The sequence below is a fragment of the Diadema antillarum genome, unplaced genomic scaffold, assembly GCF_040938485.1.
Source record: "Diadema antillarum isolate AM-2024a unplaced genomic scaffold, OU_Dant_1.0 scf00000008, whole genome shotgun sequence".
NCBI lineage: Eukaryota > Metazoa > Echinodermata > Echinoidea > Diadematoida > Diadematidae > Diadema > Diadema antillarum.
Window position 1 is genome coordinate 1,764,929 of NW_027270897.1, and position 17,990 is coordinate 1,782,918.

At 41.1% G+C, this 17,990-nt stretch overlaps 1 protein-coding gene across 1 annotated transcript in view; it reads left to right on the forward strand.

The window, feature by feature from the left end:
• Positions 1-12,623, forward strand: part of LOC139718816 (phosphatidylinositol-3,5-bisphosphate 3-phosphatase MTMR4-like) — a 90,383-nt gene extending 77,760 nt beyond the window's left edge. Inside the window, 7 exon segments of the mRNA XM_071630284.1 lie at positions 1,563-1,677; positions 2,990-3,185; positions 3,840-4,025; positions 4,816-4,986; positions 5,248-6,660; positions 7,532-7,728; positions 9,138-12,623. Coding sequence (XP_071486385.1) covers positions 1,563-1,677; positions 2,990-3,185; positions 3,840-4,025; positions 4,816-4,986; positions 5,248-6,660; positions 7,532-7,728; positions 9,138-9,321 — 2,462 coding nt within the window. The 3' untranslated portion in view covers positions 9,322-12,623.
• Positions 12,624-17,990: the final 5,367 nt, after the last annotated feature.

Consider the following 17,990-nt stretch of genomic DNA (forward strand, 5'->3'; position numbering starts at 1 on the left):
CTCTCACTGAGTTCTGTTTTGATTTTCTTTCCGGTAAAACTGCCATGTGGAAAGAATGGGATGTATTGATAGAATTGTGTAATATCTGTATGGTAGTTGACATTATGAGAAAAATAATGATGACAACAACAACATCAACACTACGATGTGTCTGTGTAGTAGTGTAGTGTGAAAACATGAAAAACAAATTAAACTACTGTAAACGCCATATGTTTAGCAGGTCTAGTTATACCCCCGCCAAACGAAGTTTGAAGGGGGTATATAGGAATCAGCGGACGGTCGGGCGGTCGGGCGGTCGGGCGGTCGGGCGGTCGGCGGTCGGTCCGTTGCAAATCTTGCGTCGCGAACTACTTCCTCAGTTTTCAACCGATTCCCATAAAACTTGGCACAGATGTGTGCCTTGGGTTGTAGATGTGCAAGACGTATTTTTTGACAGTACCCAAAAGTATGTTGCCATGGTAACGGCATATTATGGGCAAAAATGGGTACAAATCTTGCGTCGCGAACTCCTCCCACAGTTTTTGATCAATTTGTATGAAATTAGGTACAGATGTTCATCTGAATATGTTAATGTGCAAGACACATATTTCCGCAGTGGCAAAAAGTGCGTTGCCATGGTAACGGCATGTTGGTAAAATATAGGGCAAAATGCTTCATGGCAAAACTGCTTCATCAGTGTTCTTCCAATTCTCATGGAATTCATATTGAATGTTTGTCTTAGGATATAGGTCAGCATGACACATTTCTTGACAGTGACAAAAAGTATGTTGCCATGGTAACAGCTCACATATTATGAGCCAAAATGATGGAAAATTTTGTGTTGCAAACTACTTCCTCAGTTTTTGCCCAATTTCCATGAAACTTGGTACAGATGTGTGCCTTTGGTTGTAGATGTGCAAGACGCATTTTTCGACAGTACCCAAAAGTACGTTGCCATGGTAACGGCATATTAATGGCAGAAGATCAAGGAAAGATCTTGCGGATTTAACTACTTCCTCAGTTTTTTGACCAAAGCTTATGAAATGTTGTTTTGACCAAAGCTTATGAAATGTTGTTTGGCGGGGGTATAACCAGTCGCTGTAGCGACATTTCTAGTTTTACCCAAATTAGGACTTCCCGACAATTTTGCCACCGTTTAAATTTGCGATCTTGGAGCACAGTAATGAATAAAAGAAATGTATGTGTGCACCTCACATTCACGTTGAAATCAGAGTTATTTATTGTGTGTTCTTGAATTCACAAATAGCACCTGACTTGCAAAATTCGCGAAAATAAAAATCTCATGAAATATATGGCATATACAGAAATGACAAGCTTATAAAACTGAGAGGCAGAGTCCCCAACAAAAAGGAAGAGGAAATCCTTGGTAGATGTGCAAATGTATTTCCCATTTTCTACCAGGGTAACTCCTCATATAAGGTGTATAAACAGGTACCTGGTGATTTGTGGGGGGGGGGGGGGGGGGGGGGGTACATGTATGTGTGTGCTATCAATGATGAAGCTACCCTGGGTACAATTAAACCCTATAAATCGTTCACTGTACTGTTTTCCGGCCACGACAGAGTACTACACATGCTGTGACATTGAATTCATGGGACTGGCCAACATTCATACTATCAGGAAGAGTTTCCACAATGTCCATACCCTGTGCAGTAACACCGCGCTGGATCAGAGCACGTAAGTTCCAAACCATCATTTTCAAGGGTTTCTTCACGGGTTCGCCAATGATCAGCCATCTATTTAACCTATAGAGTACCAGGGTGAGTTGGCTCAGTTGGTAACGCGTCTGCCTCACGATCCTAAGGACCCGGGTTCGAACCCGAGTCTGGACTGAGTAATGTTGTGTGTAAACATACCGTCCCCTCTAGCAAGAGGCAAAACACTCTGTCCCTCGGATAGGACATAAAATGGAGGTCCCGTGTATGAGAAAGTCACAGCTCATGCACGTAAAAGATCCCACTTCATTCAATCATCGCAAAGAGCAGGATGTTTAACCCGGTGAAGTGGTTCCACCTCACATCCAACTGGACCCCATGGAAGACCAGCTTAGCATAGCTGAATATGGGCTATCCAGCCATCTTCTCAGATGGAAATGAACAAACAAACAAGTGACAATGTCACAGTCTTATCATAGCTTGGGTTGGAACTAGGTGTGCGCATGAACACTCCGGCCAAGTGAGGTTGTGTAGAACCAGTTTCCATGGCGATGAATGGCTGTGACATCACACTTTGATACTCTGTTGTCCTGATACTGTAAGAGTGGAATGTGTGACGGTGTTGACATTCTTCTGTGCAAAATTAGCACAAAAATTGTTTGAAAGTTTCCTCCTCAAATCCCCACAGTCAATAGTGAACAGCATTTAAAGATCCCTGGGAAAAATTAACCTTGGATCCTCATATTTCAGCCTCTATGATAGACCACTGAGCTCACTCACCAATCTGTCAAAGGGACTTAAAAATCAGAAGAAAAAAATAAAGGATATGTTTTAGACCAGAGTCTTGACAGTTATATGAAATGGGATTAGTGATATTTCTTAAAAGTACTTAATGGAAAGTAGTACTCAAAAGACATCACAATCAGTAGGGCTGAGGAAGCAATTCCTTTGAGTCGGGACAGTGCTCAAGGAGTAACTTTAATTTGAGTATAGTCGACAAGATTCCAAACCTTCATTACTATCTCATTTCTGTGATAAATCAAAACTCTTTTTGCTTATTTTGTCATTTAAAGTGCAATTCCACACTATGTTCACATTAGCCTTGAGAACCAGAGAAATGATATGATACACAGGATGTTAGAGGTTCCCTCAGAATTGGACTTCAAAATAAGAAGGTTACGAAATTTGAAAGTTTCATGTGTTTTTACAAGACAGTGGAGTTAGTAGCGATGTCTTAGAAATATAATCAGTGGCCACAATGCAGGTCTCCCTTTCACCTGCAGATACGTGTTCATTTACGAAGAAAGTCTGTGCCCAATACTTCACTTTTTCAGCTGGCTGTCAAGTCTGGAGACCACCAAGTGGCTACAGAATCTTTCCATGCTGCTCAAATCAGCCATCAAGGTGGTGACGGCCATTGACCAGGAGGCCCGGCCCGTGGTGGTCCACTGCTCGGACGGCTGGGACCGCACCCCACAGATTGTGGCCCTGGCCGAGATCATGCTTGACCCATACTACCGGACTATGCAGGTGGGTTGGGTGACAGATGACCAAGTGTCCGGCCCCTGCTGTGTGTGCACTTAGTGAATTAAGATCTGTTTGTGTGAGTACATATGCAGATGTGAGTGTGCTTGTGTTTTAGCCATTCCAACACTGGTCCACGTGTTGCACTAGCATTTACTCTTGCTTGTAATTAATATTTAAGTGGCAAATCTATGTTTTTGTTTTCATGATTATCTTTGCTATTGGCTCACTAGTGACCTACCTGGGATAAAGCAAACTGTTCCCTTTCTTCAGATGGGAAATACACCACTTTACTACATTCTGTCTACTTGCACTCATGTCTGAAATTTTACCTCAGATTGCTCTTTCATTGTCTCAGTGAAAGCTATTTGAATAGACATGGAATTATACCGATCCTGCAGTAGGTTCATTTCCATTTTACACACAGATGTAGCTCCTGTCAGGGTTGATAAATTTAGATATATGGGTTGGGAATGCATTACTCTCAATGCACTTTTATGCAAGATTTGGTGAAATTTTGTATGAAATCTGTGTTGATCATTTCATGTGAAGAAGGTCAGGATACTTACCTTGGTGAAAATCAGAAAAGAAAAGAAAAAATCTTAACAAACCTTGTTCAATTTTTGCATGGCTGACATTCTCTTATTTCTCACACCACAGGGATTCCAAGTGCTGGTTGAGAGGGAATGGCTGGACTTTGGTCACAAGTTTGCTGACCGGTGTGGACATCGGCCGGGGCATGATGATGCCAACGAGCGGTGCCCGGTGTTCCTGCAGTGGTTGGACTGCATTCACCAACTCCTCAGGCAGTATCCGACATCCTTTGAATTCAATGAAACATTCCTGGTAAGTTTGTTGGCTCTTTGGTCTTTTCTGTAGTAAGACTTGAATTGACATGGTCTACCTGACATTCATTTGTGGTTGAATTCTTGTGTAGATGTGTATGGTAACACATTGATTTCATTGACGTGGTTACTTCATCAAAATTTGGAAGGATGCTTGAAATTTACTGTGTTCTTGATGCATTTGTCATCATTAAGTGCAAACCTTATTCCATTGTTAACCCGTTGAGGACGAATCCTGAGTATACTCGGGCAGGTGTCTATGGGAAATGCGTGTTGTAGCAAAATCAAACCGCCCTCAACGGGTTAAATCATAGTTTGAGCTTCAGGATGATGGATAAATTCACAAGCAAGACAGATTTTCCTCCATACTCTTAACATTTTGTGCTTTGATAGCAAAAATCACATCAGGGTTCCACATCAGTGCAGCAAATTGAGCACACTGCTATTTGAACATAAATTGGCGATGTACATGTAGTCACTCTTTTTTCTTCATGGGGAAATTCTAGGAATGGACGTAAGACAGAACTGCACTTGGCTAGATCTGGTGTTGATTGCTTGTAATTCTTGTTCTGCTCGCTGCAAAAATGATCCAAGATTCTGGTGTAAAAATATGGATATATAGCTCTGTTGTCATATCTATCATTGACATCAGTTTTGCCAATGATATCTGCTTGGAGTCTCGTATGATGATATTAATAGTCCTGATGTCTTTTGCTATCACAAGTTAGTGCATCTGGAATTGCTTTTGTGTGGAGGAAGTAACATCTCGCCTTTTGCATCTCCCTTTGCAGGTGAAGCTTGTGCAGCACACATACTCCTGCTTGTTTGGGACATTCCTGTGTAACACTCTCAAGGCAAGGCTCAAGAACTCCCTCAAGGAGCGGACATGTTCAGTGTGGTCCCTGCTAGCTGTAGAAGGCAACAAGTACACCAACTTTCTGTATGACCCCAAGACAGACAAGGTGGGTGACCTGACAGAATGGATGCCTTTCATTTGTATAGATGCCACTGTTCAGTTACGAAGGGTATCAGAATAAGACACAGGGCAGGTATAAACTAGGAGTGGGAGGGATTGATCAAAGCGATCCATGATTTTTCCCCTAGGTTTATCAAAGAAGACACACTTTTCAGAGCTTGTTCATTGAGATCATGAAAGGCACCTTATGAACCTGTGCTCTTTGTAATCTCTGTTTTTTTGTTTTTTCTTTATATCCTGTATGTAGGTGCTGTATCCATCATCAAATGTCAGAGACCTTGATCTGTGGATTGATGTGTACCTCTCAGAGACATCTCGCTCAATCTGTGAGGACTCTTGTCCTGCCCTGGCCCAGCAGAATGCCCAGTCCGGGCCGAGCCCTGCTGACAGCCCCAAGCTAGCCAGGACGCAGTCCTTTGACAATATCCACAAGACGGCTAGTGAGGACGAGCCGCACCGGCCCAACATTGGGAGCGACATCCACGGTTTGACAAGGACTTCTAGCGATCCCAACTTGAGTGACCTTAAGTTGGAGCCCTCACTGGGCACATCGCCCAAGACACGCATGATGCCTCCGCTGCCCCTGGATAGGGGAGATGAGGAGGAGGAGTCACTCAAAAATGGGAGCCTGTCGAGTGAAAGTGACGAGAGTGAGAAAGATAGTGACTCAAACACCCCAGCTGAAAATGGTGGCGGCGAAGCAGGGTTGATGAACGGGGAGATGACTCCTGAGGATGCTTCCGAGGCACAGTCCTCAGGGGACGGAGAAACTGAACAAGCATCGAATGGCCATGATGATGCTTTAAGTAATGGTTTGACCAATGGTCACGCAGACTTGAACCTAGAGCAGGAGCCAGCAGAAGTACCGAGCCCTGCGTGTTCCACTCCACGGAAGGCAGATTTGATTAATTTAATGCTTGACTGTCACATGGAGAGTTCCACAGAAACTGTAACTGATGATCGATCAGGAGCTATTCAGTTGGAGGAACCGCAAGCGTTGAGGGGTGCTGAAGACTGTAATGGAGTTGACGATTCTCCGTGTGATACAAATGGGAGTGTAACTCCACAAGGGGAGCAGATGAATGGACACGCTGCCTTCCTGAAAGGACAACTCCAGAACAGCATCAGCACCAGTACCACAGACATTAGCAATTCCCACGTTGACCATCCCCTCGGGAAGTCTGCCAGCTTACCACTCGAACCCTCTAGTTACATTCCATACTTGCCAGACAATGGTGAAACATTTGGCTCTCTAGGGAAGTACTCCCAGAGCCTCTCCCAGAGAGCCGTGACTAACGGACTCACTTTCCTTCCGCAGACCTCGGTGGCATCGGAGCCATCCTTCTCGACCTGCCTCAGCCGCACCTCCAGCTGCAGCAACGGCAACGGGATGGACCCCTCCGGGGAGGAGGCCGGTGCGGATGCCCACCGGCAGCTGAAGCTGGGCCGGCACCTGGGCCAGGACGGCCTGACCTGCCCCCGGGACCTCGCGCAGCGGCGGATGCTGGCCATCCTCCAGGAGAAGCAGAAGAAGGAAGAGATGATGCTGCAGAGAGAGCGCTTCCTCCTTGCCTTCATCAATCGCCTGAGGCAAGAGATGGCCAGCAACACCAACGCCGGTGCCACTCTTGCCTCTGCCCTAGAGGAGGTGGACATTGATGTGAGTCTGACCACAACAACTCTTCCTAATATTCTGTAATTCTCAGACCCCTCATTGATTGGGCACTTCAAGGAAAGGGGGGGGGGGGTGTTTCTTAAAGAGCAAGGCTTGTTTTAATGTAGAGTCTGACTTGTATAGTACCATGCTGGTATCAGGGTAGTTCACTTATTGCCATTTTGTGATGAGTAATGTTATGTGTTTGGCATCTTATCTTTGCATAGATGTCATAAACTTTAGAAAGTGCTGGAATATTCATAAACTTCATTTCTTACTCTAGATTCAGAAATGATTCAAGGATTAAGTGCATGGGCTTTTCCCTGTTGCTATCATCAGGTAACATTTTATCCTATGCAGCATATTTACCCTAAAGCATAACTACATACACAGAGACCTGAATTACACCATTTAAAGCACACTGTGGTTGCTGTCTCTAATACTGCTCACAGAGTTGGTGGACATTGTGTTTGACCTTGTATTTTTTTAGTGATTTGTCTTTCTGTTTGAGAGTCATTAAGACAAATCATGTCTTATGCCAAAGGAATCTCAACTGCACTATATTTTTGTAGAACTTTGGCCCTTCTTGCAGCCTTCTTGTATGAAACAGCTTGTCTCGTAACCATCAGGAAACTTTTGCATCTGACTGATAGGACAGTGACGTAATGGCAAATATTGTGTGGACCAGTAGCACTGTAAAGGTAGCTTTTTCCTCAGTCCTTGAAAGTGTTTTAGAAATTGTGACTAATCAAAGCATGTCGTACCATAACTTCAGCTTCCTGATGTAACCATGGTTGGTAGCAACACAAAGAGAACTTCTTTGTGACTTTATGATCTGAAATAAAACCCCATCAATCTCCTTATTCTTGGAATTCAGAATGGTAACCTCCTCCACCCGGATGATGAGGAGAAGCGGTCGGCTTCCCGGTGTAACTCTATCAGGTCCGACGTCTCGTGGGAGCAGATTGAGGAGGGGGACACCAACAGGACCCTGTGGATCCCAGACCATGCCGTCAGCCATTGCTTCCAGTGCAATAGTAGATTCACTTTGGTCAATAGGAAACATCACTGTCGGTAAGTTTGCAATGCTGAAAATAACAACAAAAATAGATAAAGTATGAACAAAGCAAACAGCTTGCAGTTTAAACCATGAAGAGATCTGTATACTCTTAAATGAGGTATATTATTCAGGAGGAGATATTATAATGTGTATGTATTTGTTGTCTTATTGTTTCTTAGAAATTAGAGTAAGTATCAAATTTCATGATACATTGAGACCCACTACAAAAGATTTTAGGGTTTGAGTTTATGAGTGGGACACTGTGACTAACATGATTTACGGTAACTTTGTCAGTGCAGTATTATTAGTGGTACAGTATCAGCTCATACAACATAAACCTACGTGAGACAGTGGGGAAAGGAACAGACATATGGAGGAAAAAAAGGATGATGAGAATAGAGAGAGAGAGAGGGGGGGGGGGGGGGGGGGAGGCAACAGAAAGACAAGCCAAAGTCATTGAAAGAAAATCAAACAGCAAGTCATGTGCAAGATAACAGTTAATGTATACACAAAACCATAGGTGTAGACTGTGATAAATATGTGACCCGCTACAACAAAAGGATCCTAAAGTCGCTGACGGCCGAGCCGAGAAAATCGAGTTTGAAGACACATCATCAAAATTGGTCAAGACAATCGGATTTCTGTTTTTGGCATCATTTTGTAATCTAATGTTTTGTCTATCATCTACCGAAATTTCGAAGCTAAATGATCAAAGGAAAGGCAAGAAACCATCGTTTTTCTGGGCCATGATTTTCTGACTTTCAATGTAACAGAAACGTGTCTGAAGATTTGGATTTAGTGCCGCAGATAGCCTCCGCCCATAGCAACAAGGGAGTGATCTTATTGGTCAGTGCGTGGCATCCTGATTACTGATTGGTCGTGCATAGACCGTTGGCGCTAAACTTGAATGAACATCGTGGAGGTCACTAGGAGCATTCCTTCTATTGTCAAGCGGTGAAAACTGTCTCGCCTCCCCTTGATCATGATAGCGTCGGAAGGAAAACTTTGAAGGCAGTTTTCTCAAAACGATGATTTCCTAAACCACTCGACATGCGCTGATAAAATCATCGATATCTCCACAACCGAGTACTTTTATGAGTTGTGCTATATATGAATTTGAAGTAGAAGAGTAAGGGAATAATGTCATGCCATTTTCAGAAAATTTTCTTCCCCCGACTTTCGTATCCTTTTGTTGTAGCGGGTCACATATAGACCAGGACTTCAATAAGATGTAGGATGTTGGTGTCTGGAAGTGTCTAAGGCTGCAAAATAAGATGAACTTGCCATTAGAAAAACAAGACTCTTGTTGTGCTATGAAAGATTTTTAAAAGTTGCTGAGGAATGAAAAGTTTTGTACTCTCTATCTGCCTTTCAAGGATTGACTCTCACAAATACTTTCTATTTTCCTTTGTAACATCTCCAGGAACTGTGGTCAGATCTTCTGCACCTCGTGCAGTGCCTATTCGGCTGCCATCCCTCGGGAGCAGTTGTACCAGCCGCAGCGGGTCTGCAAGCCCTGCTTCGACGCTCTGGACAGCGAGGCCAGGCGACGTCACGAACAGACCATGGAGGGCAGCAGACAGATGGGGACGGTGCGAGACGGTTGATGCTGTCCCCGTCGAGCAGCGTCTGCCGTGGCTCACCCCCCCCCCCCCCCTTTTCCTCCTGGTCGAGGACTTGCACTGTACAAAGACTACATGCTCTGCTCTTTACTCTGTCTCATTAAGCATGGATGTCATTCATCGATGCTGTAATTCACGTTACATGTCGGAGCAAGTGACGCCAGCAGCTAGCTAGAAAAGTGATAATGCTGTCACGCGCTCATCTGGTCACGTCTGCCACCCGGTTTCCTCCCAGCAAACAGCGAGCTGAGCAGAATCCCCGCAACTCGGACCCGTATTCAGTAGGATGCCCGTAGATGACTGCACCCCTGTAAGCTACTCAACCAGATGTGTTGAAACAAGTGTGACCAGTTTACCTCGTATCGGGCTGGATCCTGCAAAGGACATGCAAGCAGAGTTGAAACTCGCAGAGGCGGATTCTAAGGTCTTGCACTTGCAGATCACACACATATAACAACACTTATCCTCATGTCCTCAGTTTGATAAATGTGAGGACCCACTTTTCATAATGTTGTGATTGAAAATGTAGAGGTCACCAATTGATACACCATGGTCACATGATTCTAGTCCAGAAATCTTCTAGATTTCTGATCTGTATCTCAACAGTCCTCACACAGTAGAATACCAACCATTAGCAGTGTATTGGTGTAAGATATGGGGGACAGTGACTCTAAGTAGTGCCACGATTGTAATCTTGACCCATGACCTTTCCCTGATGGCATTGTAATCGACTAGCTCAGAATGTCGTAAGTCTTATGAGCTATGAAAGATGATAAGATTTTGAAATACATTTGGCTGAACAGAAACAGGTTGCACGAGTTTACCCTGATTGCAATGTGATTTCAGATGGTGCATGATATTTTGATATCAAGATCAGTCATCTGATGCCATGGATATTGTGCATACCAGGTTACTGTTCAGATGGACTTCCTCATCGGTGTCTTACTGCATATTCCCTATAGTGAGACCCCAGCAGGAAAAATTAAGAAGGTGCCAATATTCTGTTTGCTGTATTTTGTGTGCTGAAATTTATGCTACTATTAGCAATGCACAGTCAAATTGAACTCTATCCCTTCTTGACTGATTTATATATATAAAAAAGGTAAATATCTCACAAAAATGTCCACTTTTATAGTACTTGTCAAAGGACAACAACCAAAAGAGAAGTGCTCAGTATCCCACATCAGAAGTTAAGTCCTGCTTTAATTGAACAGCAGATGACATGTGGTGATGCTCGGGTGTATTGATTTCCATGTCAGACATCATCTGGGATTTTTGTATGTTCTTTTGTAGAAAGCTGAATCCACACCTGGCTGTTCAAATTGCCCTGCTGGCAAGCTCAGTCTATTGCAACTGATTGACAAGTTGCCCTACATCGTCGTACTTTGTAGGGCAGTATGTCAATCAGTTACAATGAAAACATCTTGACGGAAGAATTTCATGAATTTGAATAAGCTCAATCTATGCTGTACGTTTGGATCCTATGGATCCAGGCAGAGATAGTGTGATGACCGCTCTTTGTGTGGCCAAAAGCCATATCAACTTTATAGAGTATGGCTACTACTGTAAAAGTGGTTTCTTTCGCGTACAGATACTTTCGCGGTTTCCATCGGTGCTGACTTTTACGCATGTGTTTAAATTCGCGGTCGGCAAAATCTGTGAATTCACAGTTGGCAAAAACTGTTTTATTTTGCACATGAAAACCCAAACTATAATCCAATTATTCTTTTATTTATTAAATAGAAATTAAAATTAAATGCAGGCTTACCTGAAATCCCGTCTCTCGAGTACTTTATTACATGCTTGTAAAGTTGTAATACTATATTGCGCGGTGTCGCTGTGTGTGTGTTGACCATCAATACACTCAATGCGCGAAATCTTCTTGTGTGCATGTGCGCAATAGCATTGTAACAAGCAGCGAGTTCAAAACATTTCCTTGCGTGGTTGATTTCGCGCGACTTTTCAAAACATTTTTGTGTGATGTTAAATTCGCGGTTCAACCTCAAAGCGTGAAAAGCACGAAAATGAAACCACCGCGAAAGAAACCACTTTTACAGTACATGATATTGGCAATAGAGGGCAGAAAGAGGTGGTTTCAGGAATATTCAGCGTTCACTGTAGTTTGTAGTCTTGCATTCGGACATTGTTGCCTTCCTTTTAGTCAGTGCTGCATTTGCATGTGGGCCTTCTAAACTAAAGAGAAGTGATGTTAATGTGGCTGGGTATTGTTAACATTGGCTTGACTGATTGTGCGTGTTTCATTGCCACCAGAAGATGTGTCTTGCACCTTCTCTGTAGTTTCTAGTGACGTTCACTCGCTCCAACTTTCTCAAACCAGTTTACCCTGCCTGCCTCAGTAAGCCCCACAGTGTGATCTTACAATCAGAACCAGACTCCTTTACTCCCTGTATCTTGCCTTATTTCCACTGCTTGCTAAATCCTGAAGTAGTTCTGTGTGTTTTTATTACTTTAAACAATGTAATGCTTTAGTCCATGAAATATATGTCTCACTCCTCTGATGTTAATGCTTGAAAAATTAACAAGTAAACAAGCTTTCTCTTTCCACTTGCTCAAAAGTTATAATATAGCATTGATAGAATGTAAGTATGTGTAGTAGACCAGGAATGGTGTATGGTCATTTGCATTTTTAGGTTAGCTCCTCACAGCATCAGTTATTTATGTTTTGAATTACCCAACACTGTCCTGTAGTAGACTTCTTATTATGTGTCAAGTATTTGACAAGGCCAATATAAAAAGTTGATAACTTTCCTGTAAGGAGAGATAAGAAAAGAAAAAAAAAAGTGATGGCATCCGTGCCAAATGCTCTCAGATTGCCTTGGCCCTTTTTTCCCTTTTGTACTAATATGACTACACAGAAGCCCATATTTTTAGAGCAATGGTGATTCACACTGGCGGCACAATCAACTATTCTAAGCAGTAGGCCTACGTGACATTTTTTTTTTTCAAAGCTTACATCTCATTCAGCCATTAAGATGGGTAATTCATAGTACTCTGTATTTCATTCATGCAGTGCAGTTATTTATCATTTATTTCATATTTTTGTTGTTATATCAATAAGCCGTTCAAGACAATTGTCTCACCTGCATAGGCGTCACTTTTTAGTCATTGCTATTGTCGACAGTTTGATCTACTCTCAGTAACTTTTCACAGCTTTGAACTATGACCAAGAAACTCACACCACAGGTATATGATAATAATTAGTTCTTAGAATGCATAATACCATATGCATGTACATATGAAAACAAAATCATCCAAACATTTCAATGTTCACATATACACATACTATCATAATTAACAATTATCAAAAAGATGAATTTTCAACACTTAATTTGAATTTATTGAAATCTGAAATACACCTAATGCTAAGGGGGAGATTGTTCCATAATGATGGTGCCATTTTTTCAAAAGCCCTGTTACCAAATGTTTTGGATTTTACACTTATTTCAGAGAAGAAATTCTTTGACTTTGAATGTAGATCACAACTGGGATATGGCGTGATGAATTCACTGAGGTATGCAGGGGCATTTCCATGAAACCATTTGAATACAAATGTCAGAACCTCAGGTACATCACCTAAAGATATCTGTCAAGTTTGAATAAGAGTGCGGAAGTCCCGAAATGTCAAATGGTCATTGAACGTTAAGTGATCGGCATTGTACTCACAGTATTGTGGTGTACTCTCAATAATTTTCCGCAGCTTTGAGTTATGATCATCAAAGTCGCACCACAGGTATATCACCTGAAGATGCTGGTCAAGTTCAAATATTGGTGAAGTCTGACAAGGTCAAAGGTCAAAAGGTCTATGAACTTACATTGAAAAACACTATATCCGCAAATTGCAATATGCAAGCGAGACAGAGCTTTGTGTTTGCCTAGTTTTGATTTTTAGCCTAAAATTTGGAATTTGGTTGCTCAGACTTAATGAATTGAATCAAAGAACTAAACCAACAAAGAGAAATAAAAGATCTTCCATATTTTGGCCACAGATGGTACGTGCAGGGGCCAAAGATCTTTTACTCCAAAGACTTTGCCTTATGCTGTCAAACCAACTGTATGTGGTCTTTACAAGTGACAATATGGGCTGTCTCTGCTCTCTCCTTTTCTTGCAACTGGAAGTTGGCAAATAATTAGGAAAATATTTGTGTAAGAGATTGCATTAGCTGTAGAAGAACACAACCCTCATATTATATTTTTGTTTTTGCACAGTATGATTAGTCTCCCATGCCACTTTACAGGTGATATCCAATTATGTCCATAAAGTTACAGAGGAATTCTGTGTATGGTGGAGGGCATAGATTTGCCTTAAAAACTTACATTTTGTATTTGGGTCTAATCTCTTTATTTGCCCAATTTTCATGATATAGGCCTCTGTTTTGTCTCTCTGGTCTATTGGCCATCTTTCCATCTCTCTTTTTGGCCTTCTCTCTGATTATGCAATTGTATGTAATGTCTTTATCTGTTGCACAATACATAGATTAAAGTAGATATTTGAGTTGTTCTTTGACTTGGGGTAAGATAAGAGTTCACTGTAGGCTTAGGTAAAAAAAAATTACCCCCCTTTTTTTGCAAGGTGACAAAATGACATTCCTCTAAGATTTAATCATTATTGAGAGTATCGAAGGTCGTGAGTTCATAGAGCAGGACAGTTTTGATTTACTTTTTATCGTATGGAAAGATAATAAGTATCCTTACGACTTTGTGTTTGTTTATTTGAAATATCTTTTACAAACAAGTATTAAATGCCAAATGTGCACCATCTTCATCATCAAATGATATTCCTGAAATATGTGGTAGTACAGCATCAGAGAGGTCATTCATGGGCGTAGAAATGTAAAAAAAAAATAGAAATACTTTTTGAGTGCAAAATTTTGTAAGGCTCAATGAATTGTGAAAAATAAAGTAAAACAGTTGTCGGAGAAAAAAAAATTAGTATAGACACATGCATATGCTATGGAGATTACAAATATAGTACTACATATTGTGGAACAGTAATGTAAAGCAAGCCCTTCTTTACTGTGTATTTAAAATTAAACATAAGCCTTTAGCATTGTTTTGTACAGATTGCAATGTATTGAAGAGGGGTTAAAGGTCATCGGGTCATCGGCATTTTTTTGCAAGAAAGAGTGAAAGAGGTATTCTGTGTATATTTCTCTTTATTTTTAGATTTATATTTTAATGCTATGAATATGCCAAGGGCAGCTTTAGTTCAGTCGAATGTTTCCTCTATATTGTCGTCAAGTGTGTGAATAATTACTTCATTTGAATTGAAAAACAACAACAAAAAAATCTTCAACAATATTTTTTTTTTTAAACGTGGATATGGAATTCAAATGTTGTTAGTGCAAGGATCGGATTTAACCTTTTACCCTTTTAAGTGAGTATTGCAACCAGGGCATATGATGTAGATATGTCGGTCAACTATGTGAATATACTTTTCACTGTAAGTCCATATGTTTATATGTGTGTGTACGTGTCATAACACAATGTCACATTTTCAGTTCTAGTATCTGTCAAAAAAGAACCTCGTCGACCCATGTGTCAACTGCGCTTGATTATTAACAGCACTCCCATGTTCTGGCCAGTTCATGTTGATGAAGTATTTACTGGTACGTATTGTATGTGCTTGTACTTCAGCACGTATAATTACACTTGAAAGTCTGCTTTCCATCACATTTAAAGGCCACCGCACACTACACGATCAGACTGGTCTTAAAGTCTTAAGCCAAGCTGGGTCTTAAGACCAGTCGTACGACCGGACACCGCACACTGTACGACCTGACTGCAAAAGCGCGCAGTGCGCACTATGTGCGCTTGCATTTTACTGCATTGTGAATGGCTGAAAGCCTACGACCAGTCGTAGAAATTCAACATGTCAAATCTCTACGACTGGCGCTAAGACCCAGTCGTACGACCAGAAACTGGCAAGACTGTGACGTCACACTTCTAGTCTTAAGGTCTTAAGACCGGTGAATCGGGGCAAAATCGTGTAGTGTGCGGCGGGCTTAAGTTACTCAAATGCCATTTTATAAGCCTCTAATATTTAGAGGCATCATTTGAAATACCACCTTACATGCTATGACATGCAACCTTCTGGCTTTATGCTATCAAAATGTACTATTTCGACAGTCTCATATAGACAGTAAACTGTTTTTTTCATGGGCACAATCTTTTGCCAATTTCTGCGCATGAATTGTCACCCCTGTATTGAGAGTATCCCCATCACCAAAATGATGTGGTTGATGCCACTAGAAGTAGGACAGGTCTTGTGTGCATTAGTGAGCATCATTCTTTCTTTGGATATCAAGAGTCTCACAGAATTAGTCATCTGTTGAAAGATACACCACGAAAAAGTGGGAAAAAATTGAGACCGCATTCTTGGGGCAGTGGTGAAAGAGACGCTAACTCAGTAGGGTTGATACAACAACAAAATTTTTCTTTTTAAGATTTTCTGTGTTAGGGCTATATGATTCTTCATACTGGATGAGGCTGCATTGCAAAAAAAAAAAAAAAGTGACTGTGTTGAAATAGTGACAAACTGATTCTTTGAGGTTTCACCCGTCAGCTCAGCAGTGAAGTAAAGTTCACAAGCTTTGGGCCACACGAGAGAATGCAATGTCAACATATAGCTGGTACTGTCACTTTGTAACTAGGTGTCCTTAATAATTTTGTGACAGGGTTTCAGAAGATTGTTGCCCAGTGCCACCAAAAGATTTAGAGCTTGATAATTCCAACGTAGCAACGAATACTTTCAAAGATATCTATCAGGGTTTTGTTTTTATTTTGTTTTCCTGTGCGTGTTATTAACCAACAGTATTGGAAAGTAGGATTACTTGTGAATCCACTCGTAGATATTATGAAGAACATTCTGAATTGGAAGAGACAACATTCAGCTATTACAATTCTGCTTGTCTCTCAGAGTGAATTGTATATCAGATTTTGTGAATGTACTGGGTAATAACATCAGATCAAAAAAGGTTTTGTCTGAATTTTACATGTCCCAGGTGTATGCACTCGCAAGGGTACAAACAGGGAAGATTCCCATACGCACGTATTGTCTGTCATCTGTAAATTTTCCAGATACATACAATATGTGCATAGTGCACAATGTAGTCTGCAGCTGTACGTCATCTTGCATTTTTCATTTTCTTTGCATATGTCGTGTAGCGACAACACACTTGATTGTTGTAGACAAACAAATGGGAATCACACAGATCATTATGACAAAGGGGGGGGGGGGGGGGGGGGGGGGGTGAGGGCGAGTAGTTTATAAGGCCGATGCATGGCACTTATCCTGCTCTGTAGTAGCTGTATTCTTCATATGGAAATTATTCGTCTTGACAGACTGTGGCACAGTGACCTAATATATTTCTGTCAGTGCCGATTTTGGTCCGATATAAAAATAACATTTCAGTGGCTTTGGTTGGCTAAGTGATTGTTCAGTTTTGTGTCATGGGTCTGCTGGCATTGTACTTGTGCCTGTAAGAATCTTTTCATATCTGCAAAAGTTGAAAGTAATGATGTTATGGGAAAAGATTGTGCAAAGAAGCAATCCCGTAAACAAATAATAAAGAGCGTTATTTTTGTCGTTCATGTGTCAGCATTGTTTGAGAAATACGACGAGACCCCTTAGCTTTAACCTCACAAACACCAGGGAGATCTGATGTGGCCATCATATAACATTGGACAGGTTCTTCTGACATCTGCTGTTGGAAGTACTGCAAATGATATGTCATTCCTGCCGGTTAAATACTCAAGGTACGTTGAAACGATCTCTGCGGATTTCTCCTGTGTGGATTTTTTAAGTGTAAGGTATTCAGTGTCCACCACGTTCCCAAAAAGAGATAGGTGTTATCCAGTCTCAAAGGGATGAGTCAAGTTTTGTTGCCTGTTGTTAAAGATATGAATTCTATGTCGAGAGACACTCCTACCCAGTGTTATGGAAGCAACAAATATTATTTCTTTGTCAGCACATGTATCACAAAATGTATTATACGTATGAGCAAATGTGAGATGTTGTATGTCGCAAGTTGGTATTAAAGAAAGATCCTGTATTTCTATATCCTCTTGCATTAGATACGAAAACTTTCAAAGTTCTTTAATGTGCAAAAGATTTTATATATATAAATATCTATAAAAGAAAGTTATTCTCTATTGAATTCACAACCTATGTACATGTTATGTGCAAAGAAAAAAACAATGCAAAGTAAAACAAGCCGTAACCAGTTTGGAAAGTAATGCTGTACTTTCATGCTGAGTTACTATAAATTGATCATATTTGATTTTTTTTTTCAATTTTTAGCCAAGGTACTCAAGTCATTAAATGCATATGAATGATTGAGATATAATTTCACAGCATTTTGAAAAAGTGAATTGCATATCCCAAGATATTGAATATGTTGATGACTCTAGTCATAGCAAAGTTCAGTTTAGGGGATGTCAGTCTTATGAACAATTGCATCCTTCATTTCCATTGTGAATCAACACTGTTTGAGAAGACCTCAAGAGTATTTCAACTCGCATCAAACTGATAAAATCCTTACAATTTGTCAATGCATTAGATGCACATTTTGCTCTAAACATGTATTACTTTGTGTGTATAATTTACGATATTACATGAAGATTAATAGTGTTCT